This window comes from Sus scrofa, chromosome 6 (assembly GCF_000003025.6).
Source record: "Sus scrofa isolate TJ Tabasco breed Duroc chromosome 6, Sscrofa11.1, whole genome shotgun sequence".
Classification (NCBI taxonomy): Eukaryota; Metazoa; Chordata; class Mammalia; order Artiodactyla; family Suidae; genus Sus; species Sus scrofa.
Genome location: NC_010448.4, coordinates 20,407,203 through 20,432,144, shown reverse-complemented (window position 1 = coordinate 20,432,144; position 24,942 = coordinate 20,407,203). Strand labels below are relative to the sequence as shown.

Here is a 24,942-nt window from a genome sequence, read left to right as displayed (position 1 = left end):
GTCCGTCGTGACTAGATGACTGATGCTCGTCCAGCGCTGCGAACTGCGATTAAACTGCGCAGTCACCGTTCTCCGAGACCACGTGGCCCGGCGGTGCAGACTCCCTGGCGGGCGGACTCCAGGCCGCACCGAGGCCAAGCCGTTCCGCTCCGGCCGCCAGGGTGCGCTGTGACGCGCTTTAGGGCCTGGAGGGCGGCCGCTCTAGCCTCGCCCAGGGAGTTAGCTGTCCTTACCTTCAGCAGGAGCCGGCGCCTCCGTGTCCGCCCGCCTGGCATCTCCGCTCCGTCCTGCAGCTACCCACTGCTCTCTTGCCGCCCACCATGGCCCTGCTGCACTCCGGCCGCGTCCTGTCCGGAGTCGCCTCCGCCTTCCACCCAGGCCTCGCTGCTGCAGCATCTGCCAGAGCCAGGTAAGCAGGGAAGAGAGGAACCAGGGCGACGGGCCTGCCCAGCCGAGCTGCTGGCACCTCAGGACATCTAACCTGCCATCAAAGCACACGCGTGCACCCACACACACAAACTTTCTCTGCTACCGCCTGCTTTGCTGGGGGCTGAGGATTGAGCGTCTGCGCCTCTCAATGACCCGACCAACCGGTCCTACATCCCTCCCGGCCCGTGCCCCTTGGACCGTAGGAGAGCATTCCAACGCGTTCCCCTGGGTTAGGAAGTGTGGCCCTCTACGGCACCCGGACTCCCATTCAAGGTTGGGGGGTCAAGACACGCAGATTAGGCGCTGTCGGGGTAGAAGGCAAGGGGAGAGCACCCGGCCCGTGGCTCCGAGCTGGCCTCGCGCGGATTGGCTGCGGCGCAGGGATAGTCTCGCGCCGATTGGCTGTGATGACCGCTTGTGCCCTTGACCCGCTGCCCTGTCTTGGCCTCCCTCCAGCCCAGAGGAGTTAAAAGGGCGGCGGGTGGCACGGTTGTGTGTCGGGGGAAGGAAGCTGAAGGGAGGAAGGTTCCTGGAGCTCCCGGCTTTCGGGCCTGTCTACACATTCTGCGTCCTGTGACCTTGGCGCGCGGCATCCTCCGGCCAGTGTGGCGGCCTGGCTCACCAGTGATCTCCCCAGCCCGGCCCTTTGGCCTTTGGATGGAAGAGTCAGGGTGTAGTGCCCCCCCACCTTTGTTCTAATTATTTTTATTTTATCCCTTAGGAGATCTGGCGGTAGGGACGTTGCTTTTCTTCCCCCTCCTTCTCGCTCTGCTTTTTCGTTTAGTGAGAGTTTCACAGAGCCATGCACTGGATCAGATAGATAGCTTGTGCTAGATTCAGCGGTCAACACCTGAGGGAAGGACCGGTGTCATTCAAAAAATTACAAATATGTAATTTCAAACTGTGTGATGTGTTGGCGGAGAAAAGGTTACAGAGCATTAAACAAGGTAGTAATCCCTTCCTAGTGGAGAGACCTAAGCCAGGCTATTTAATTGACTCAAAAATCCGATTTGGGACGGTGCCCCTAATTACTACCTAATCAGGAACCGAGTCTTTATACCACCCCAATCAGATATTAACTCCAAAGAGCAAAGCCTTGACCTCTCCTACACGTCTTGGCCTTTCATTGACCATGTCTTTAAGTCAGCAGAACAGTGTGTCCTTCCTGAGCCCCACACTCTTGGCAGTACAGCTTTGCCCAGGCTTTCACACTTTATTCTCTCCCTGATTTGGCTCCTTCTTGGCCCACTGTCAAAGTGTGCTCTTTAAGGTATCTTATCTAGGAGTTCCTGTCGTGGGTCAGTGGTTAACAAATCCGACTAGGAACCATGAGGTTGCAGGTTCAATCCCTGGCCTTGCTCAGTAGGTTGAGGATCCCAATTGGCCCACTAGCCTGGGAACCTCCTTATGCTGCAGCCCTAAAAGGACCCCCCCCCAAAAAAAAAAATTGGTAGTTTATTTAGTGGATTAGAATTAGAGAGTATTATTTATGCAGCAAATTTGGAGAACTGAAAATGATGCCTAAAATGGGCAAGTGAAAGTCTGTTTCACCACTGTAGTAATCTTAAAATAATCTCTTGTTCTATGGATTTGGCTGGGTGGCCTATAGCTATATTTCAGAAGTGCTAGTGAAAAATCCCTATGGGTGTGACCTTTCAGTCATTCTTTCCCTTTGAGAGCCTGACTCATTTTTCTTTGTCTTTTCCCCAGTAGAATGTGAATTCCCTGAGAACAGAGACTGTACCTACTTTGTTCATTGCTATATCTCAGCACTTAGAACATTGACTGTCATGTCTTTCAAATTGAATATTTTAATTTTAAAACTTGATTTTTTCTTTTTCTTTTTTTTTGCCTTTTATCCTTTTTAGGGCCGTACTGCGGCATATGGAGGTTCCCAGGCTAGGGGTCTAGTCAGAGCTGTAGCCACCGGCCTATGCCAGAGCCACAGCAATGCAGGATCCGAGCCGCGTCTGCGACCTACACCACAGCCCAGGGCAACACCAGATCCTTAACCCACTCACTGAGCAAGGCCAGGGATTGAACTTTCATCCTCATAGATGCTAGTCAGTTTCTTTAACCGCTGAGCCACAACAGGAACTCCCATGGAGAACATTTAAAATAAACTTAACTAATTGAGCTTTCTTTCTTTCTTTCTTTTTTTAAACAGTTCATTCTAATACAGTGAAACATTGGTAGTTGGTATGAGGATTTATTCTATGAAATACTTAATTTTCATACTTTGGTCATTTAACTGGAACTAAGTTCAAATGTTTCCTATAGCTGCATTTTTTATACAGAAAGCACTAAACATTTACCCTTTTCTTGTTTACCTGTGCTTTAAAAGCATAGTAGCATGAAATCAGAAATAGTCACAGATCAGTGAAGAAAGGAAACTATGCTAATGTATTTTTATTTTTAGTTATCTGTTCTTAAGTAATTATTTAATTCTGATCCTCCGGTCTGTAGTGAAATAACTAAAGAAGTATTGTGAGACACTTTAGAAAGGCAGTGTGCAACAGTAGTACAGTGACCAGCAAGATCATAATTGTAGTACCGTCTTTAGTTTTATGGTCGTGAGCAAGTTAACCTCTCATTTCATTTTATTTGTATTTATTTATTTAGTCTTTTTAGGGCCACACCCGCAGCATATGGAAGTTCCCAGGCTAAAGACTGAATCAGAGCTGTAGCTGCCGGCCTACACCACAGCTCACGGCAACGCCAGATCCTTAACCTACTGAGTGAGGCCAAGGATCAAACCTGGATATTCATGGATACTAGTGGGTTCGTTACCCCTCCTACACAAGGGGTACTCCAGCCTCTCATTTTAAAATAAGAGTATGAGGGAGGAGTTCCCACTGTGGCTGGCAGAAATGGACCTGACTACTATCCATGAGGATGCAGGTTAGAACCCTGGCTCAGTGGGTTGAGGATCCAGTTGCTGTGGCTGTAGTGTAGGCCAGCAGCTGCAGCTCCAATTCGACCCCTAGCCTGGAAACTTCCATATGCCACACTTGTGGCACTTAAAAAAAAAAAAAAAAAAGTAGAACGTGAGGGAAAACATTTTAAAGACTATAAAGCACTAGGTAGGTGCCCAGGAAAATTGCAAGGTATTTGAGTTGGAAATGCTTATCTGGATACTTTGTACCTCACATTTTTTGGTTGGTAGGTCAGTATTGCTCAATGGCTGAAGCTTTGCACTTTTGTCCAAAGTACATAGATAGGAATGCTCTGTCGGCCACAAGTTATCAGCATCAGTTTTGTCCCTAGAGCACTCTTGGTTCCATCTAGCACAATCCCTTATAAACATTAGAGCTCTTAAAATGTGAGCATGATCTTGACCCTTTTAAGGAATAGTAAAGGGCATGGGGTCCTGTCATTACTGAGATAGGATTAGCCAAATTAAGCACCCCTGCTCCTTTATCTGGATTGTTAAGATTTAATATTTTGATAAGTCAACTATAATAAAAAAACTTTTTTTAAGATTTAATATTTCGGGAGTTCCCGTCATGGCACAGTGATTAACGAATCCGACTAGGAACCATGAGGTTGCGGGTTCGGTCCCTGCCCTTGCTCAGTGGGTTAATGATCCGGTGTTGCTTTGAGCTGTGGTGTAGGTCGCAGACGCGGCTCGGATCCCGCGTTGCTGTGGCTCTGGCGTAGGCCTGTGGCTACAGCTCCGATTCGACCCCTAGCCTGGGAACCTCCATATGCCATGGGAGTGGCCCAAAGAAATAGCAAAAAGACAAAAAAAAAAAAAAAAAAAAAAAGTAATAAAAAAATAAAAAAGAAAAAAAAAAGATTTAATATTTTGAAATTCTTTTAAAACTCTTCCTAAAATAAACCACTCCCAATCTGCCCTCTGCAGTTATTTGAGAGAATTCCTGTACTGGATAAACTTTCTAAAGAACTTGACATGTAAGTGTTTTTCACCCCCTTCTTGTGGTTTAGGGGCAGCTCTGTCGTTAATCGGAGGCATTGGAGACAACCATCTTACTAAAGGTTCTCTCTGACATGTCCTTGAGCACTCAGGGCGTTCCGTGCACTCATCGGTTAATGATAGTGATGTTAGGTGAGCAGGTGACTACATGTTCTCAGGGTCTGAACGGTGGGCAGGACGTAACGAAAGCTTTCTTCAGACCCAGTTTAGAAGTGGCTTCCCCGTTTCTGTTTCTTACTTACTGTTGCTTAGATGCTGGAACAACCAAGCAGCCTAGAACAGTGAGAAAGAACGAGAAGGATTTTGAGTCCTGGCAGAGCCAAGTGAGGAGGAAGAATGATAGTATCTCCCAAGACTACAAAAAACTAAGTGGTGATAATGGAAAACCAGAAAAGACCCACATCTGCATCAGAGTCTTGACTTAGGCTCCTTGAATTCTTTACATACTTGCCTCATCAGTTTCCATACCAGTGGCAAGGCTGTTATAAATACAACTGTCGTGGTAATAATTTAGTAACAGCGATACCAGCTAACTTCAACCACTCACTGTGTACCAGCCTCTGTTTTGACTGTTTTATATTTCATAACTGCTTTCATCCTTTTTAACAACCTTATGAGATAGGTACTGTTGTGCCCCCATTTTACAGGTAAAAGTTGAGACTTGGAGAAGTTAATTGATTTGCCTTTGCTCACACAGCTGGTAGGTAGCTGAGCATTTGAATCCAGGCAGTTTTCCCAGTATGGACATTGCCCAGGGCAAGCCATTAAAAGAAATAAAAGCCTGGGAAATCTAAAATGAGATAATCCACCCTTTCATAATAGAGAATTCATTGTTCATGCCAATTACAGCTATTGAGACTGAGGCAGGTTTCAACTTGTCAGGGGAGCTTAACTTTTAACTCTGTACTGCCCTGGGGGACCAGTCATCCTGTGTGCCTCGTGTGCCTCATGGAGGAGAGAGGTATGTTAGTTCGGACTGGCCACAAGTTTTACAAGAGAATGATTGCTGGGAAAGAATGAATGAATGAAATGATTCATCTGCTTTCAGAACGGATGGTGTGCTGGGTTGTGCTGAAACATTTGATTGGTTGATTGGATAAAGGCTTGCTGAAAGAATGGGGGCTATTTGATATAAGTCATTGGGAAATTTGCTTTTACTTTCTACTGCAACACTCACCCCTGACTGTTTCTCACCTTTAGCCTTTATTTTATGCCCCTGCTTAGAATGCCTTTTTCCTTCTTAAATCTGTCACCTCCTCCTGGAAGCCTTCTTAAGCCTGTACTTACCTGCCCTTCCCAGTCTATCAGGTCTCCTCCTCGGGAGCCCCCATAAATAATGGATGCAGCCATCAAATATTAAAAAAAAAAAAAGGAAGGAAGAAAAAGAAATTATCTAGGTATCCAATGATTAAGTAATTGACTCATCATGTGTACGAGATTTTAAGTTATTTAAAGATCTTGGAAATTGTCTTCAAGCTGACATATTACAAAATACAATCACTGTTCTCTCAGAAACCTGTAACCCCAGTCTAGTCATGAGACAAATTTATCAGACAGATTCTAGCAGAGGGACATCCTACAGTAACCCCAACAGTCAAGGTCATTAAAACAAAGTATATCTGATACTGTCACAGCCAAAAGGAGCCTAAGGAGACATGACAACTACATGTAATGTGATGTCGTGGGACAGACAACCTCATGGTTCCTAGTTGGATTCATTAACCACTGAGCCATGACAGGAACTCCTATAATTTTTTTAATTTAAATCTTTGGAGTTCCCATCGCAGCTCAGTGGAACCAACAGGTTTTGGGTTCAATCCCTGGCTTCATCCAGTGGGTTAAGTATCCGGCGTTGCCGTGAGCTGTGGCGTAGGTTGCAGACACAACTTGGATCCTACATTGCTGTGGCTGTGTTGTAGGCTGGCAGCTGTAACTCCACTTGGACCCCTAGCCTGGAAACCTCCACTACATGTAATTTTTTTTTTTCATTTTTACAGCTGCACCTGTGGCATATGGACATTCTTGGACTAGGGATCCAATCAGAGCTGCAGCTGCCAGCCTACGCCATAGCAATGTGGAATCCAAGACTAATTTAGGACCTGCACTGCAGGTTGCAGCAACGCTGGATCCTTAACCCACTGAGCAAGGCCAAGGATGAAACCTGCATCCTTATGTACACTGTATCAGGTTCTTAACTCGCTGAGCCACAACAGGAACTCTGATGTTAGCTTATTTTATCAGTGAACCAGTATAAGTTTAGGAAAAATGGAACCATAAAGAATAAAATATATGTTTTTATTATACTTAACATAAATAAGTATGTTTTTTCAGTTTTGGGGGTTTTTTTTGCCATTCCCACGGCATGTGGAAGTTCCTGGGGCCAGGGATCGAACCTGTGCCATAGCTGCAACCTGCACCACAGCTGTGGTTAATGCCAGAGCTCTAAGCTGCTGCACCACAAGGGAACTTCCAACATGGCTGGGGGTTTTTAGTCACAATAAAACTAGTCTCGGTTATCAAAGATTTACCTTATATGAACTTGAATTTTTTTAAACGTTTCTCAGTTGCTTTAAGAAAAAAGGTAAGGAGTTCCCGTTGTGACTCAATGGTTAACAAACCCAACTAACATCCATGAGGATTGTGCTTCGATCCTTGGCCTCATTCAGTGGGTTAAGGATTTGGCATTGCCGTGAGCTGTGGTGTAGGTCACAGACATGGCTCACATCCCACGTTGCTGTGGCTGTGGTGTCGTCTGACAGCTGCAGCTCCGATTCAGCCCCGAGCCTGGGAACCTGCATATGCTGAGGGTGTGACCCTAAAAAGACGAAAGACAAAAAAAGAAAAATACTAAGTCTAGAGCATTTTAAGCACTAGAAATTCAGTTTCTAAAACAGAATAGGAGTTCCCATCGTGGCTCAGTGATTAATGAATCTGACTAGGAACCATGAGGTTGCGGGTTCGATCCCTGGCCTTGCTCAGTGGGTTAAGGATCCAGCGTTGCCGTGAGCTGTGGTGTAGGTTGCAGACGCGGCTCGGATCCCGCACTGCTGTGGCTCTGGTGTAGGCTGGTGGCTACAGCTCCGATCAGACCCCTAGCCTGGGAACCTCCATATGCCGCAGGAGCAGCCCTAGAAATAGCAAAAAGACAAAAAAAAAAAAAAAGTAATAATAATAACACAGAATACAGCACTCTTACTTTGAGGTTTTTTTATAATCTAACTTATCAGTACTCTCCAGAGATGGAAACCATTCCACATTCAGCTACTCATAAAATGCCAAAAAAAAAAAAAAAAAAGCCTTTCTGAATTGTACATAAAGAGCTTATAGGAGTTCCTGTCATGGCTCAGCAGAAACAAATCTGACTAGCATCCATGAGGACACAGGTTCAATCCCTGACCTTGCTCAGTGGGTTAAAGTTCCAGCGTTGCCGTGAGCTGTGGCAAAGATCATAGACATGGCTCGGATTTGGTGTTGCTGTGGCTGTGGCATCTACAGCTCCTATTCGACCCCTAACCTGGGAACTTCCACATGCTACAAAAAAAGCTTATAACTCTTAAGATCCACAATGTAAGCCACAGATAAAGACACACTATATCAGGTCTGATTAAAAGGGTGCAAAACAACAACAAACTAGATTATCTTTCATCTCTCCCAGCCCAAAATAGATCTCTACTATCCATTTCCAGAGATCCCAAAATGGTCATAGCATAAAACCAAATTCACGGTCAGTGTTGCTAACAGGGACTAGCTTATCGACCATAAATGAACCAGAAACCCCAAATTAGTTAAGAGTGGGGAACAAGCTAGAGAAACAGTTATTCACAGTTACATTTCCTCTTGGGATTCACTCGGCGTGCACCGCCCCCAGCAACAGTTTACCTGGCCCCACGAGGTGAATCCACTGGACATTGGTGGATGACCCCTAACGCTGTTAAAAGATACTTTTTTCTTTTTAATGGCCACACCTGCAGCATATAGATGTTCTGAGGCCAGGGGTTGAATCAGAGCTGCGGCTGCAGCCACACGGGATCCTTTAACTTATTGCAGGGATCAAACCCTCACCTCGGCAACAACCCAAGCTTCTGCCGTCTTTTTTTTTTTAAGGGCCAAACCTGCAGCATTTGGAAGTTTCCAGGCTAGGGGCCTAATCAGAGCTGCAGCTGCCACACAGCCACAGCATCTTGGGATCCAAGCCACATGCCACATCTGCAGCATATTACCGCATCTTGCAACAACGCCAGATCCTTTTTTTTTTTTTTTTTTTTTTTTAATATTTTTGGTCTTTTTAGATCCATACCCACGGCATACGGAAATTCTCAGGCTAGGGGTCAAATTGGAGCTGTAGCCACTGGCCTACACCACAGCCACAGCAACACCAACACCAGATCCAAGCCTCGTCTGGGAGCTACACCACAGTTCTCAGCAACGCCAGATCCTTAACCTGCTGAGTGAGGCCAGGGATTCAACCTGCATACTCATGAATACTACTCAGATTCATTTCCACTGAGCCACGACAGGAACTCTTCCTTTTTTTTTTTTTTTTTTTTTTTTTTTTAAGTATAGCTGATTTAAAATGTTGTGCCAATTTCTGCTGTAGCAGTTAGATTCTTCCTGCTGCACTACAGCAGAAACTCCAAGGATAAATTTTTTTCTTATTTTTAATACAGTTTTAAGGGTTACTTTCCATGTATGTTACTACAAAATATTGACTTTATTCCCTGTGTTGTTTAATACATACTTGAGCCTGTCTTACACCCAGTAGGCTGTTATCTCCCCTTCTCTGCTGGTAACCACTAGTTTGTTCTCTACATCTGCGACCCTGCCTTTTTTTTTTTTTTTTTTTCTGTCCTTTGTCTTTTTTTTAGGGCCGCATCTAAGGCATATGGAGGTTCCCAGGCTAGGGGTCGAATCAGAGCTATAGCTGCCGGCCTATGCTACAGCCACAGCATGGCCTCACTCAGTGGGTTAAGGATCTGGTGTTGCCGTGAGCTGTGGTGTAGGTCATAGACGCGGCTCGGATCCCGCGTTGATGTGGCTCTGGCGTAGGCAGGTGGCTACAGCTCCGATTGGACCCCTAGCCTGGGAACCTCCATATGCCGCGGGAGCAGCCCAAGAAATAGCAACAACAACAACAACAACAAAAAGAGACAAAAGACAATAATAATAATAATAATAATAATAATAATAATATGCATGCAGCATCTGCATTGATTTTATTGGTCTTCTTCAAGGTGCTTTGAAGTCTTATGCAGTGTTGGATTATTAGTGTCTATTGCTGTACCCTGTGCATAGCAGACATGCACGTATTTATTGAAAGGGATTTGGGGCAGATCCAAGATCTCTCCGGCCAGGGAAATCTAGCTGCTGTGACTGATAGCTCGTGTATCCCATTTCAGCTCCTGGTGGGCTCATGTGGAGATGGGGCCCCCAGATCCCATCCTGGGAGTCACAGAAGCCTTTAAGAGAGACACCAACAGCAAAAAGATGAATCTGGGAGTTGGTGCCTACCGGGATGATAACGGAAAGCCTTACGTGCTCCCTAGTGTCCGAAAGGTAAGCTTGCCAGATGTCTCCGGCGAGATGAGGGTAAATAACTAAAGGGGCTCCTGAAGAGAGGCAGAAAGACTCCTGGACTGGATGGGAGTCAGGAGACCTGGGTTCTATGCTGGATACTAACTGCTTGAGTCAAGTACTTGTCTGGGCTGTAGTCTCCTTGGCTGTAAAAAATGAGAAGTTGGGGAGCTCCCATCATGGCTCTTCAGTAACAAACAATGGGAACTCCTGTCCTTTCTTCTTATTGAACTGTAGAATAGTTTTCTTTATTTTCTTATTTATTTTGGTGCTGTGCTTCAGCATGCAGAAGTTCTGGAACCGCTGCAGTGACAACACCAGGTACTTAACCCACTGCACCACAAGGGAACTCCATCATTTTCTTTATTTTGTTGTATTTTTTAAAAATTTTTATTGGAGTTCCCATCGTGGCGCAGTGGTTAACGAACCCAACTAGGAACCATGAGGTTGCGGGTTCGATCCCCGACCTTGCTCAGTGGGTTAAGGATCCAGCGTTGCCATGAGCTGTGGTGTAGGCCGGTGGCTATCGCTCTGATTGGACCCCTAGCCTGGGAGCCTCCATATGCCTCAGGTGCAGCCCTAAAAAGACAAAAAAAGACCCAAAAAAACAAAAACAAAAACGAAAAAAACTTTTGAAGTTCTTAAACTGACATATAGCTTGAAATAATTACTGCTGTATTTAGTAGTTTGACTGTACCATCGCAAAGGTTGCTCTAAAACCTTGTTCTTATGCAGCCTGAGAATGCCATTTTATGTTAAACCAAGAGACACAATATACTCATTTATATAAAACTTAACTTAAAAAAAAAGAAAACATGATTAAAATTTTTTTTTCTTTTTTAGGGCTGCAGCCAAAGCACATGGAGGTTCCCAGACTAGGGGTCCAATTAGAGCTGCAGCTGCCAGCCTACACCACAGCCACAGCAACTCAGGATCCTTAACCCACTGAGCAAGGCTGGGGATCAAGCCCTCAACCTTATCGTTTCTAGTCGGATTCGTTTCTGCTGTGCCACAAAAGGAATTCCAAAATTTTTTCATATTTCTGTTCCATAGTTACAAAATGTGAAGGATTCTACTTACCCTTCTTCTTGGACAGTATCTCCAAATTTTAAAAAAGGCTCCACAATTTAACTTATAAAATATTAAATATTATTCATGGTAATTCCAGGTGAGGAGAAGAAACTAAATTATGCACTTTCTCTTGTTTAGGCAGAGGCGCAGATTGCTGCAAAAAATTTGGACAAAGAATACCTGCCCATTGGAGGACTGGCGGAATTTTGTAAGGCATCTGCAGAACTAGCCCTGGGTGAGAACAATGAGGTGTTGAAAAGTGGCCGGGTAAGCAGGAAACAGACTCTGGCATCATATAGAATCTGTTTTGTTTTGTTTTTATGTAGCCACTATTCCGTATTTTTTAATGAATTTTATTGCATTTATGGTTGTACAATGATCATCACAACCCAATTTTATAGCATTTCCATCCCAAACCCCCAGTGCATCCCCCACCACCCCCAACCTGTCTCATTTGGAAACCATAGTTTTTCAAAGACTATGAGTCAGTATCTGTTTTGCAAAGAAGTTCATTGTGGGAGTTCCCGTCATGGCGCAGTGGTTAACGAATCCGACTAGGAACCATGAGGTTGCGGGTTCGATCCCTGCCCTTGCTCAGTGGGTTAACGATCCGGCGTTGCCGTGAGCTGTGGTATAGGTTGCAGACATGGCTCGGATCCCGCGTTGCTGTGGCTCTGGCGTAGGCTGGCAGCTACAGCTCCAATTAGACCCCTAGCCTGGGAACCTCCACATGCCGTGGGAGCGGCCCAAGAAATAGCAAAAAAAGACCAAAAAAAAAAAAAGAGAGAAGTTCATTGTGTCCTTTTTTTAGATTCCACATGTAAGTGATAGCATATGATGTTGGTGTCTCACTGTCTTGCTAACTTAGCATGATAATTTGTAAGTCCATCCATGTTACTGCAAATGCCATTATTTCTTTCCTTTTAATGGCTGAGTAATATTCCATTGTGTATATGTACCGTATCTTCTTGATCCACTCTATCGATGGACATGTAGGTTGTTTCCATGTCTTGGCTATTGTATATAGTGAGGATCTGTTTTTAAATTTAACGATTTTTTTTCTTTACTTTTTAGGGCTGAACCCACGGCAAATGGAAGTTCCCAGACTAGGGGTCGAATCAGAGCTGTAGCTGCCGGCCTACACCACAGCTCATGGCAACGCCAGATCCTTAACCCTCTGAGCAAGGCTAGGGATCAAACCCGAGTCCTCATGGATACCAGTCGGAGTCGTTTCCACTGCGCCACATCGGAAACTCCCAAAATTTAACAATTTAAACAAAATTGAAAATCATTTAAACAAATAAGTAAAGAAACATCACTTGTTTGAGGTGGCTCCATGATTACTAATAGCTCTTCTTCAGATAGTAAATTGGCACTAATTAAATAAAAGATTTCACGTAGTACCAATTCTAAAAATGTAGTAGTAATCCTGAAACAGTGATTTCATTTAGACACTGCCTTTCCTTTTTTTTTTTTTTTTTTCGGCTGTGCCTGTGGCATGTGGAAGTTCCCAGGCCAGGGATTGTGACTTGAGTGAAAGTAGTGACAACACTGGATCCTTAACCCACTGAGCCAGCAGGGAACTCCTTGACACTGCTTTTGCTGTTAGAATCTCTATGTGCTTATGTTCGTTTTACATTGAATGGCTTCTAGGAATGCCAAACAATGCTGAGTTTTAAGGCCTGTAATTAGCCCCTCTCCTCATGCTCAGGCTACCAGCTTAGGTGATGGAAACAGGCAGAAAACAAGCCCCAAGTGGACTCGTAGGGCTCAGACAGGTCTGGCGCTCCTCCACTGTCCCTTCACACCAGCTTGGACGTGGAAAGACAGCAAACCCTGCTCCCTTCCTGCTGTCTCCTCCCTCGCTGCAGCCGTGAGGGGAAGCACAGGTGGGTCCCAGGTGTCTCCTGTTCCTGCTCCTTATTGTGAAAGGAAGATGTCCTAAAGGTCCCTGGACAAAAGCTTTTAAGAAACACATTCTTGCAGGCCCACCGAGTTACACAGGCCCAGCGCTTAGAGTAGCCCAGCATCAAGCAGGTAGGACGCAGCCAGACCACTGAATAGCCAGCCAGCCTGAGGTGTGGGCCTTATAGTTTGTTTACTTTCTTTTGAAGCAAATGTTTTTGTTTTTTTTTATTTCTGGCCACCCCTTGGCATATGGAATTACCAGGCCAGGGATCTGATCTGAGTTGCAGTTGTGACCTAAGCTGCAGCTGTGGCAACATAGGATCCTCAACCCACTGGGCTGGGCCAGAGGTTGAACTTGCGTCCCAGCACTTCCAAGACACCGCTGATCCCGTTGCACCACAGCGGGAACTCCACAAATGTGGTTTTTAATAGATACATTTGTATGTTTAAATACTTTTCGGAGTAAGTCTGGAGGAAAACACACAAAATGGCAAAGCTAAGCCAACGTGTCTCTTCTCTCTAGTCCCAAGGCCAGAATAAATAGTTTATTCACAAAACTGGTCTAAGTCCACTCATTAGTTCATTAACTCAGAGAAAAGCATACCACCTTGGCCCCTTGGTAATGGGATAATGATCCTAATTCATGCACAGAATATGGTTTGATTGGTAGTCAGACACTCAACCACCTGTTAACCACTCAGGAGAACACCTGTATTTTTCTGTAATTTTTGCTTAGTCTGTGTCCATCTAGCAAATTATAACCTAAGTATAAGACTGGCCTTTCTTAAAATAATATCAGCTTGTTTTTTATATATTGCTGTACCTTCGTCAATCTTACTGCCACATCTATATTAGCGTTTCATTTCTGTCATACAAGAGTTTCCACAGACAAACTCTGTTTACTAAGGAGTTTATTAGTTGGGTCCCCCCCACGTTTAATCTACTACCTCCCAGTCCAGAAAATAGATTTATGTTTTGTAGAGTCTTGTACGTCTATGGTACCTTAAAAAAAAACCTCCACTGGTGTTTTTTACCCATCTCCTGAAGTTGACCAATTTGAAGATCTACCTAAGGCCATCTCTCTGCTCCCCAAAAGATACTACTTTCAAACTATGACAACTCATAGAAGAGGACCTCTTATATAGCCTTTAAAGTGTAATAATGGGAGTTCCCATTGTGGCTCAGTGGTAGTGAACCCGACTAGCTACCATGAGGACGTGGGTTCCTTCCCTGGCCTTACTCTGTGGGTTAAGGATCCAGCAGTGCTGCAAGCTATGGTGTAGGTCACAGACATGGCTCAGACCCCAAGTTGCTGTGGCTCTGGTGTAGGCCAACAATTGCAGCTCCAATTTGACCCCTAGCTCGAGAACTCCCACATGCTGCAGGTGCGGCCCTAAAAAGACAAAAAATAATAATAATCAGGTGTCATCATGTTTTTCTAATATACTTAGTGACTTTTCAAGATGACATGCTTTTTGATGTCATTCAATTTTGTGTAAGTCTAGACTAATATTTTAATATAGTACTTGTTCATTTTGTCCTTTTTACTCTATATAAACCACGCCTTTTTCATCTCCGATGGGGGGGTTGTGTCCTGAAAGTTTCTCATGTAACAGTTACGATACTGGAGTTCCCGTTGTGACCCAGTGGTTAACGAATCCGACTAGGAACCATGAGGTTGCGGGTTTGACCCCTGGCCTTGCTCAGTGGGTTAAGGATCCGGCGATGCCGTGAGCTGTGGTGTAGGTTCCAGACGCCGCTCAGATTTCACGTGGCCGTCACTGTGGTGTAGGCTGGCGGCTGCAGCTCCGATTGGACCCTTAGCCTGGGAACCTCCATATGCCGCAGGAGCGGCCCAAGAAATGGGAAAAAGACCAAATAAAAAAGAAAAAAAAAACTGAAGAGACAGCTCTTTTTTGAGAACCCATGAGCAAAGTCAGTCCGTCTCTTAGAAAATAGAAACAGTGGTCCTGTTCTCTCATTTCCAACACATCTCCATTTGGAAAGTGTCTTCCTCCTCTGAAGGGGGAAGGGTGCTGTCTGTGGGCCTGAGCTCACGTTTGGTGAGTCCTGGGCCTGAGGAGCGTGCCGCTCCTCCCTGACCAGAGTGTCTCTCCCTCAGTATGTCACCGTGCAGACCATTTCTGGGACCGGGGCCCTGCGGATCGGAGCCAATTTTCTGGTGAGTGTGCAAACTCCTTCAGCAGAGAACTGTACGCTGGGGATGGTGGAGGTGCCCCGTCCCATACGTGTTTGACTTCTGCCCCGGAAGTCAATTTCCTCTTTCCACCAAACTGGAAGATGTCCTGTTCTCTGATAAATGGAGCTGGAGGGGAGAAAATGACAAAAAGTACTTAGAAGAAATTATGAGGAAGAGATTATTATAGTGATAGTAAGATAATAATAAACTGAGTACAAACTGCAACCAGGAGCTTTTGCATTTCAACGTGTTTAAGCTTTCTGAGGGAGGTTGGCTTAATGCCGGTGTGCAGGGGAAGAAAGTGAGACCCATTTAGGGCCTTGGCTACACTGCCCGAATAATGGTCAGAGCCTGATTCCAACCCAGGCAGTCTTGCTGCTGGGTCATTGCTATCTCTCAATCATAGAGAGAATCTGAGTTTCCCATACAGAAGAATGTCCTCTCAGTAAAGTATATCTTTTTTTTTTTTTTTTTTTTTTTGGCCTCCTCCTTTCTTCATTTTTCCATTCCCTCTCATTCCATCTTTTAGCAAAGATTTTTTAAGTTCAGCCGAGATGTCTTCCTGCCGAAACCATCCTGGGGAAATCACACCCCCATCTTCAGGGACGCTGGCATGCAGCTGCATAGTTACCGATACTATGACCCCAAGACCTGCGGCTTTGACTTCACAGGTGCTCTTGAGGACATTTCAGTAAGTGTGACTTTCAGGGCAAGAGGGGAGGGAATAGGGGATAAACTTCCTTGTCGAGATTTGATGTCTCCCCTTTGGGTCTGAGGATCCGACTTAAAATACGGGAATGAGTTAATTGCCAGACCCAGTTATCTTTGTTATTTAGCAAATAATGGTGCCCCTACGGCATTCAGATAAATGATCTTCTTTCAAACTGCAAAGTCATTTCTCGGTTGTTTTCCTCTTTAGAAAATACCAGCTCAGAGTGTAATTCTCCTGCACGCCTGTGCCCACAATCCCACAGGAGTGGACCCTCGTCCTGAGCAGTGGAAGGAGATGGCCACACTGGTGAAGGTGAGACGGGCGAACTGACCGCTGACAGTTCTGCATTCAGTAACTAGCCTTGGATGCTTCACTTGGCAAAGTCTTCACAGTGAAAATTAATTAACCTTGGGGCTGCATGAAATTTCCACACATTGTGAAGTTGCTAGGAAAGAACTCATTTGCATAATTAGCGGTTCTATAATTGATGATACATGAGCAATTTGAAAATAATTTTTGTTGCTCAGCCAAGATGTGTGGAATTCTGATAAACTCGTTACTGGCTAGTCTGTACAAATAGCATCCCCTGGCCCAGGATGTCTGCTGGTGGTGCCTACACTTGCCTGATCAGTGATTACTTGTTCATCCTTTTAGCCACTTTTTTTTTTTTTGCCACATCTGCGACACACGGAAGTTGCCCAAGGCATGTAGAAATTCCTGGGCCTGGGATCGAACCCAAGCCACAGCAGTGACGAGAGCCACCACAGTGACAACACTAGATCCTTAACCCACTGAGCCACATGGGCAAACCCCAAGATTATCTTTTCTTGATGTCTTCTTGAAGGCCCATATCCACCAAAGTAAAAAAGAAAAGAAATCGCTCTTTTAACTGCAGGAAGATTAAACATCTCCAAACTGCCATGTGGGGAGAAAACTGCTGACTGCCTGAGTGAAGCTGGCATAGTCCTGACAAGCACAAGTAACCATCTAGGGCATCTTGAGGGGGACTGCCTAAAGCTTTGGTCATTTTTTCTTTCCTTCCCAGAAAAACAATCTCTTTGCATTCTTTGACATGGCCTACCAAGGCTTTGCCAGTGGCGATGGTAACAAGGATGCTTGGGCAGTGCGCCACTTCATCGAACAGGGCATCAATGTTTGTCTCTGCCAGTCCTATGCCAAGAACATGGGCTTATACGGTAAGCCAGGGGACCTAGGGTGAGGTGTGTCTGTTGAGAAGGAAGAAGTGCTGGGAGAGGCTGCCTCAGAGGCGTAGATTTGGGGGGAGGGTGGGTGCATGTGCGTGTGTGGTCCATGCCCCTCTTACCTAGCCAGAAAGATCCGGTAAAGCTGATCTGACTGCTCTTAGCCGTACCTTCTTCAGTGTCCCTCAGTTCCTCCAGCAAAGAAAACTGAGCACTGCTTCTCTAAACAAAAAGTGATTGCCCCATGAGCCAAGACAATAGATCCAATGAAACCTGACCTTTCTTCACTCCTGAGTACTCGAAATAATCTGTTGTACTGGATTCACCGTACTGGTTGTTGAAAACTTATTTGTAACAGTTATTTTCGTGGTGCTTCTGGTGGAAACAGATAATACGTAGCAATTTCTTTTTAATTTTATGGCCATGCTCGCAGCATATGGAAGTTCCCTGGCCAGGGATTGAATTGGAGCCACAGCTATGACCTATGCTTTTAACCCACTGGATCCTTTAACCCACTGCTGGAGGCTGGGGATCCAACCCACACCTCTACAATGACCCAAGCCCCTGCAGTTGGATTCTTTTTTTTTTTCTTTTCTTTTTTTTTTTTTTTTTTAAGGTCCATTTGTGGCCTACGGAAGTTCCCGGGCCAGGGTTCAAATCGGAGCTGCAGCTGCCAGCCTCCACCTTAGCAACACCAGGTCCAAGCTGCATCTACGACCTACACCAAAGCTTATGGCAGCACAGAATCCTTAACCCACTGATCGAGGCCAGGGATCAAACCCCCATTCTCATGGATACTAGTCGGGTTCTTGATCCACTGAGCCACAACAGGAACTCCTGCAGTTGGATTCTTAACCCACTGTGACACAGTGGGAACTCCTACCACGATTGCCTTTAGCGTTTTGGATGGGAGAACCAGAACACCGGGTCCCTTTTTTCTTTTTCAGGTGAGCGTGTGGGAGCCTTCACTGTGGTCTGCAAAGATGCTGAGGAAGCCAAAAGGGTGGAGTCACAGTTGAAGATCTTGATCCGTCCTATGTATTCCAACCCTCCTGTCAACGGGGCCCGGATTGCCTCGACCATCCTGACCAGCCCGGATCTGCGGCAACAATGGTAAAGGCGCCTCGCTACTCCTCAGCTCTGCCTTCCCCATCACTCCTCCTTCCGCCCTCCTTTCCAGTTGGCTTATAGGGACAAGCAGTGTTGCACAGCTGCCGTGGGGAGAAGGGGGAGAAACTGAGAGGAGTGTGCATTTTGTCAGTACTTTCAACTAAGTTAGTCTTTCTCTGTCGGAGACAAACATAATTTACAAGTGGCAGTTTGTTTTAGTCCATCATCCCCATATTAAGTAAAACCAGCCTTTTCCTAGACTTGAGTTCAAATTGAAGTATCTTACATAGGAAAACTTTCTTATACACATCCTATTTTTTGGTTTTAGCCAATAATAGCTAGTATTAAATCAGTATTTCTGCATATTTTGGGGTTTTATTTATGTGATTCTCATGGCTCCTGTGCTCAAAATCCATGTTGTTCAATTTTTTTTTTTAATCGCAGTCCACATAAGCTTATATTTACATCATGACCCTGAACACATATTACCTATGAAGATATGTGTATATAATGGAAACAGTTTTCAAAACTTCATACTTGGGCTTCATGAGTTATGCTCCAATTATTGTTTGAATGCCAACTGTGTCCAGCGATATTGAATTTGTGACCTACTCATGGGTCCCCATCCATAATTTAGAAAACATTACTTTAGAGCCGGGTGGCACACTCTGTTCTTCAGGTCAAATCCAGGCTGCCCCTAATTCTTGTAAATGACATTTTAGTGTCACACAGCCATACACCTTTCTTGCTGAATTGTGTACGAGCGCTTTCATGTCACAGCAGCAGAGTTCAGTAGTTGTGACAGAGTATACAGCCCGCAAAACCTAATGTATTTGCAGTTTAGCCCTTTAGAGAAAGCTTGCCAACTCCTGCCCTATAGAATTCAGAGTTATGGAAGATGTGATTGGTTATATAAGAGTTTATCCTCTGTAGCTGATTAGCTGAGGGGTAGATCTCTAAGGAGCTTACTGGATGGAAAAGCTAAGTCTGTAAGAAACTTCATCCGCAGCTCACCTAGTCCTCATGTGACAACTATTTTTTTCTATCTTAGATTAATCCTAAGAACACTGGAGTCTATAATAAGCATCTGGTTCAGGATTTTTCTTTTCAGTACAACAGGTCCAGGCTGAGCTTACCAAAAAATCAAGTACTTCTTAAGTTAGAATTTTTGTTGTTGTTATAAAATTAATGTGTAAGTACATTTCAGAAAGTTTGGGAAAGTCACTATAACTCAGCTTTTTTCTTTGCCCGTTATCACAGTCGTAACATGAATAATATGTACATGTATTTTATTAGTCTGTGTATGTGTGTGTGGAGGGGTTTATTTGGGGTTGTTGTTGTTGTTTTGTTGGGTTTTTTTTTTTTTTTGTCTTTTTAGGACCACACCCGAAGCATATGGAGGAGGTTCCCAGGCTAGGGGTCAAATCAGAACTGGAGCTGCTGGCCTACATCACAGCCACAGCAACAGGGGATCTGAGCCAAGTCTGTGACCTACACTACAGTTTACGGCAATGCCAGATCCTTAACCCACTGAGGAGGCCAGGGATCAAAACTGCATCCTCACGGATGCTAGTCAGATTTGTTTCCATGGAGTGACGATGCAAACTCCGGTTTTACTTTTATCGCAAAGAACTATACTAAGATTTTTTTCTTAATATTTTAAGTCGTTTTTTTGTTGTTGGGTTTTGTTTTGTTTTAATATTTCCATAGTCCTTAATAGCCATCAGGATTTTTTTTAACATGTGCATTTCAATACTCTTTTTTTTTTTTTTTTTTTTTTTTTTTGCTATTTCTTTGGGCCGCTCCCGCGGCATATGGAGGTTCCCAGGCTAGGGGTCGAATCAGAGCTGTAGCCACCGGCCTACGCCAGAGCCACAGCAACGCGGGATCCGAGCCGCGTCTGCAACCTACACCACAGCTCATGGCAACGCCGGATCATTAACCCACTGAGCAAGGGCAGGGACCGAACCCAAAACCTCATGGTTCCTAGTCGGATTCGTTAACCGCTGCACCACGACGGGAACTCCGTCAATACTCATTTGATGTCGGTAATGTACAAAGATGACCGATTCTTTGCTAGATGACTGAGATGTCTCTCCCCTTGGGGAGTTTATAATCTAGTAAGAAAAATGCACATGTGACATTGATACAAGACAGGTGGAATAAATGCTGCAAAAAGGCAGAGCTACTTATGAGTGGGGAATTGGGGAGGATGTAATGCAGACAGCAGCATTTGAGCTGGGCCTTGAAGAGAGAAGGGACTTTTTTCCAAAGGAAAGGCAGAGAAAGGAAAAACCAGGTAGAGAGATGTGCGTGAGGAGCAGCCCACGCTCGTGACGTGCATGGTGCAGGGTGTGCTTTAAACGTCCGAGTGGTTTTTGTGGCAAAAACCCTGAGGATAAGGACAGTGGAAAAGGCAGAAGAGCTCGGAAGAGGGCAGCAGATCATGAAGCTCCTAGATTCTGTGAGAAGTCAGAACTTCATTCTGTGGGCAACAAGGAGCGTGGGGCGGGGAGCCGTGGTTGCAAAGGTGGCCCCGGATTTGGCCATGGTCATGCCTCAAAGTGAGTGGAGCTAGATGGATGGGACTACAGGACATTTGAAATCAAATGCCATCCTGAGTGGCGCTGGGGGCTCCAGCTCCAGACAGTGCTCACACTGCCGCTACAGTGTTGCCAGCTTCTCATTTCTCAAGAGAGGCTACGAATCCACGTTTTTATGTGTAAGTGCCAAATTTAAAAACGTTGGAGTTTCTGTCGTGGCATAGCAGAAACGCATCCAACTAGGAACCATGAGGCTGTGGGTTCGTTGCCTGGCCTCGCTCAGTGGGTTAAGGATCTGACATTGCCGTGAGCTGTGGTGTAGGTCACAGACATGGCTCGGATCTGATGTTGCTGTGGCTGTGGTGTAGGCTAGCAGCTACAGCTCCGATTTTACTCCTAGCCTGGAACTTCCATGAGCTGCACCCGTGGCCCTAAAAAGCGAAAATAAAAAATGTTTAACTGGGTCTAATAAAACATGACTAAGAGCCTTATTTGGCCTTTAATTGGCAGTTCATAACTTTTAGTTCTCACTCTGCATGACATCATCATAGGGAAATGGTTTGGAAAGTGAACACCTAAGAACAAGGAGATAAATTACTTAGTCATCTAGTTGGTAAGAGCCGACAAGAATTTCCCCACAGCTCCTCAGGAATGGAATGAAAGGGTAGAGGCTGAGGAAGGCGAAGACTGTCCTGAATCCAGGGCACTGCCTTCTCTGCCTGCAGACAGAATTAGCTGTCTCTTCCTGAGGCTCTTTTTTTTTTTTTTGTCTTTTCTAGGGCTGCACCCCCGGAATATGGAGGTTCTCAGGCTAGGAGTCTAATCGGAGCTGTAGCCACAGGCCTATGCCACAACCACAGCAACGCGGGATCCGAACCACGTCTGCGACCTTCACCACAGCTCATGGCAACGCCAAATCCTTAACCCACTGAGCAAGGCCAAGGATTGAACCGGCAACCTCATGGTTCCTCGTCAGATTCGTTAACCACTGAGCCACGACAGGAACTCCTTCTTGAGGCTCTGTTAGCACAACACAATTCTTTTTTTATTTTGGTCTTTTTTTTTTTTAGGGCCGTACCCACAGCATATGGAAATTCCCAGGCCAGGGGTCAAATCAGCTGTAGCTGCCAGCCTACACCACAGCCACAGCATCGCAAGATCTGAGCCATGTCTGCAACCTACACCACAGCTCATGGCAATGCCAGATTCTTAACCTAATTAGCAAGGCCAAGGATCAAACCTGCATCCTCAGAGTTCCTGCTGTGGCTCAGTGGTTAACGAATCTGACTAGCATCCATGAGAACGCAGGTTCGATCCCTGACCTTGCTTGGTGGGTTAAGGATCTGACATTGCCATGAGCTGTGGTGTAGGTCGCAGACGCGGCTCAGATCCCGTGTTGCTGTGGCTGTGGTGGAGGCCGGCAACTACAGCTCCCATTCGACCCCTAGCCTGGGAACCTCCGTATGTCTCTGGTGCAGCCCTAAAAAGACAAAAAAAAAAACCTGCGTCCTCGTGGATGCTAGTCAGATTCGTTAACCACTGAGTCATGACGGGAACTCCTCATTTTTCTTTTTTTTTTTTTTGGTCTTGTCTTTTTTGCCATTTCTTGGGCCACTCCCACGGCACATGGAGGTTCCCAGGCTAGGGGTCCAATCGGAGCTGTAGCCACCGGCCTACACCACAGCCACAGCAACGCGGGATCCGAGCCACGTCTGTGACCTACACCACAGCTCACGGCAACGCCGGATCCTTCACCCACAGAGCAAGGTTAGGGATCGAACCTGCAACCTCATGGTTCCTAGTCGGATTCGTGAACCCCTGCACCACGACGGGAACTCCCATTTTTCTTAATAACTCAATTATGTCAGCTATTTTAGTTGCCTGATCAAAACAGGACTTTGATATAAAGCAGAATGCTATGAAATAGCTTTCTTCCCAGGCCAGTGACAGCGTGGCCAAGAACAGAGAATTGAGGCACACTAGGGGAAGTACTCAAGGGAGGTAAAAATGCCGGGAGCTGACCTCCCGGGCAGCACTTGGCCAGAATTGAGCTGTATCCGGGCGGGGTTTTACAGGTTGCAGGAAGTCAAGGGCATGGCCGACCGCATCATTAGCATGAGGACCCAGCTGGTCTCCAACCTCAAGAAGGAGGGCTCCTCCCACAACTGGCAGCACATCGTTGACCAGATCGGCATGTTTTGTTTCACAGGCATAAAGCCTGAACAGGTGAGTGGACTCCACTTTCTCCGCAGCCGACCGCTTGCTTGGTCCTTGCAAATCCGAGTTTCTCAAAGGTCACCTGCCTGTTGATTTGATTACTCTAAAAACATCCATTTTGGAGCCCTCTTAGGTGAAAGAAGTCTGAAACATTGATTTCATTATCATTTTTATGACCGCTGCTGTTTCTCTAGAAGATTCCAGAACAGCCAGGAGCCAGAATATTGCTAGGAGAAGTAGCTGTTCCATAGCTAGATTTTGGATCACCTTTTCTACAAAAGCTGAAGCTAAGATTTTCTTTCACCTGTTCACACCTCCGAATTCAACATCCTACTTTAAAACAATAGCTTTTAGTGGGAGTTCCCTGGTGGTCCAGTGGCTAGGACTCAGCGCTTTCAGTGCCCCACAGCCCAGGTTCCACCCCTGGTCTGAGAACTGAGATCACAGATCAAGCTGCTATACACTGCCCCCCCCCAAAAAAATCACACACACACACACACACACACACACACACACACACACACACACTAAGCTTTTTTATTCTTCTTTCATTCTAAACTAAACTAGCACACCAAATTCTAGGAATAGGGTTTGAGCAAGAAAACAGCTTCTGTTTCTTTTTCTGTTCTAAGTGTTGGCTAACTGTGCCCTGTCGGGGCTGGCGAGAGCCCCCTGACTAGGAAGTGCCCACAAACTCTTCTCTCTGCAGGTGGAGCGGCTGACCAAGGAGTTCTCCATCTACATGACAAAGGATGGCCGCATCTCTGTGGCAGGGGTCACCTCTGGCAATGTGGGCTACCTTGCCCATGCCATTCACCAGGTCACCAAGTAATTCCCCTGGTGAGAAGGAACAGAGACAACCTTCCTGTCTTCAGGCTCTGCTGTTGTGAGATTCGCAGGGAGGAAGAGAGAGGGTGGATGGTGGTGAGCGGATCGTTTTTTTCAACCACAGTACTTAATGCCCAGCGATTGAATGTGTTTCTCAGAAAAGAATGTGCAGTGAAATAGGGCAGATGCACCAGTGGCTGGTGTCTGGAACTTCGTGGCTGTAAACCAAACTCGCCCTCATCCTTTTTATCTCCAGTTTTTCCAACAGAGTTTACATGTGCAAGAACAACGTAAGCCCCCCCAAAAAAATCTGTCACTATTTCAGAAGCTTTAACTGAGCACCTCATGGTGTTGCGGGTTCCTCTGTAGAACCAACATGAAAATAGCACCTATCAAAGGCTTTGTGAAAAGATCTAGTTCTAACATTAACAGCCTCATGTTTGCCCTCCTGTGATTGAGCAACCGTATCAGCAAACTATTACCGAAATCTGTTACCACTGCACCAAAGAAAACAAAAGATGCTGTTTCCTGTCTTATTTAAGAAATAAAGAGGAGCTCCTTTGCAGCACAGTGGGTTAAGGATCCAGTGTAGTCACTGCTGTGGCGCGGGTTCAGTCCCTGGCCCAGGAACTTCCACATGCCATGGGCACAGCTTTAAAAAAAACGAAAAAGGAAGAGGCGCTTTTTTTAGCACATGGAGGCAACTTAATGTTCCTTTTTTCTCCCTCGTCACTGCTGTTCTGTTCCATAGGCACAAAGACCTGTAACTACCTAGGTTTTCATCCTGTTCTACTCTTTGACTGACCATCGGTCCCATCCCATAGGATTTACTTACCTGAAGAGTGAAGAATGGTATTTACTGCTCATCCCATACCCTCACTTTTCTTGGCAAAGAATAGCAGAGAGTAGGTCACTGCCCTTTACTCCAGCATCCTCTCCAGTGATTATTTAATTATCTCCTGTTGGGATGTTGCCTCTGCCCGGTTGGACCATGTACCTTTTCTTCAGTGTGGTTGTGCCATCGCTTACTTCGTATTATGAGTCAGGCAATGCAGGGTAGGACCGGGAAAGAGGATACGCCGGGCTTTGGTTTTAACCTTTGCATGCTGCCAGCTGGGCTCAGGCTTCACCCTTTGGAAGGATAACCACCATTCGCTTTAATCATGTAGACTTACTGCTGCCTGGTTTCTCTGTTACAATAAAGTTACTGTAGA

At 45.5% G+C, this 24,942-nt stretch overlaps 1 protein-coding gene across 1 annotated transcript; it reads left to right on the top strand.

The window, feature by feature from the left end:
* GOT2 (glutamic-oxaloacetic transaminase 2) lies at nt 296–24,942 on the top strand. The gene is given in 10 exon segments (NM_213928.1): nt 296–409; nt 9,763–9,919; nt 11,147–11,275; nt 15,039–15,098; nt 15,646–15,807; nt 16,036–16,140; nt 16,874–17,024; nt 17,978–18,143; nt 22,759–22,909; nt 23,610–24,942. Coding segments are annotated over 10 exon segments (1,293 nt in total). The 5' UTR covers nt 296–320; the 3' UTR covers nt 23,733–24,942.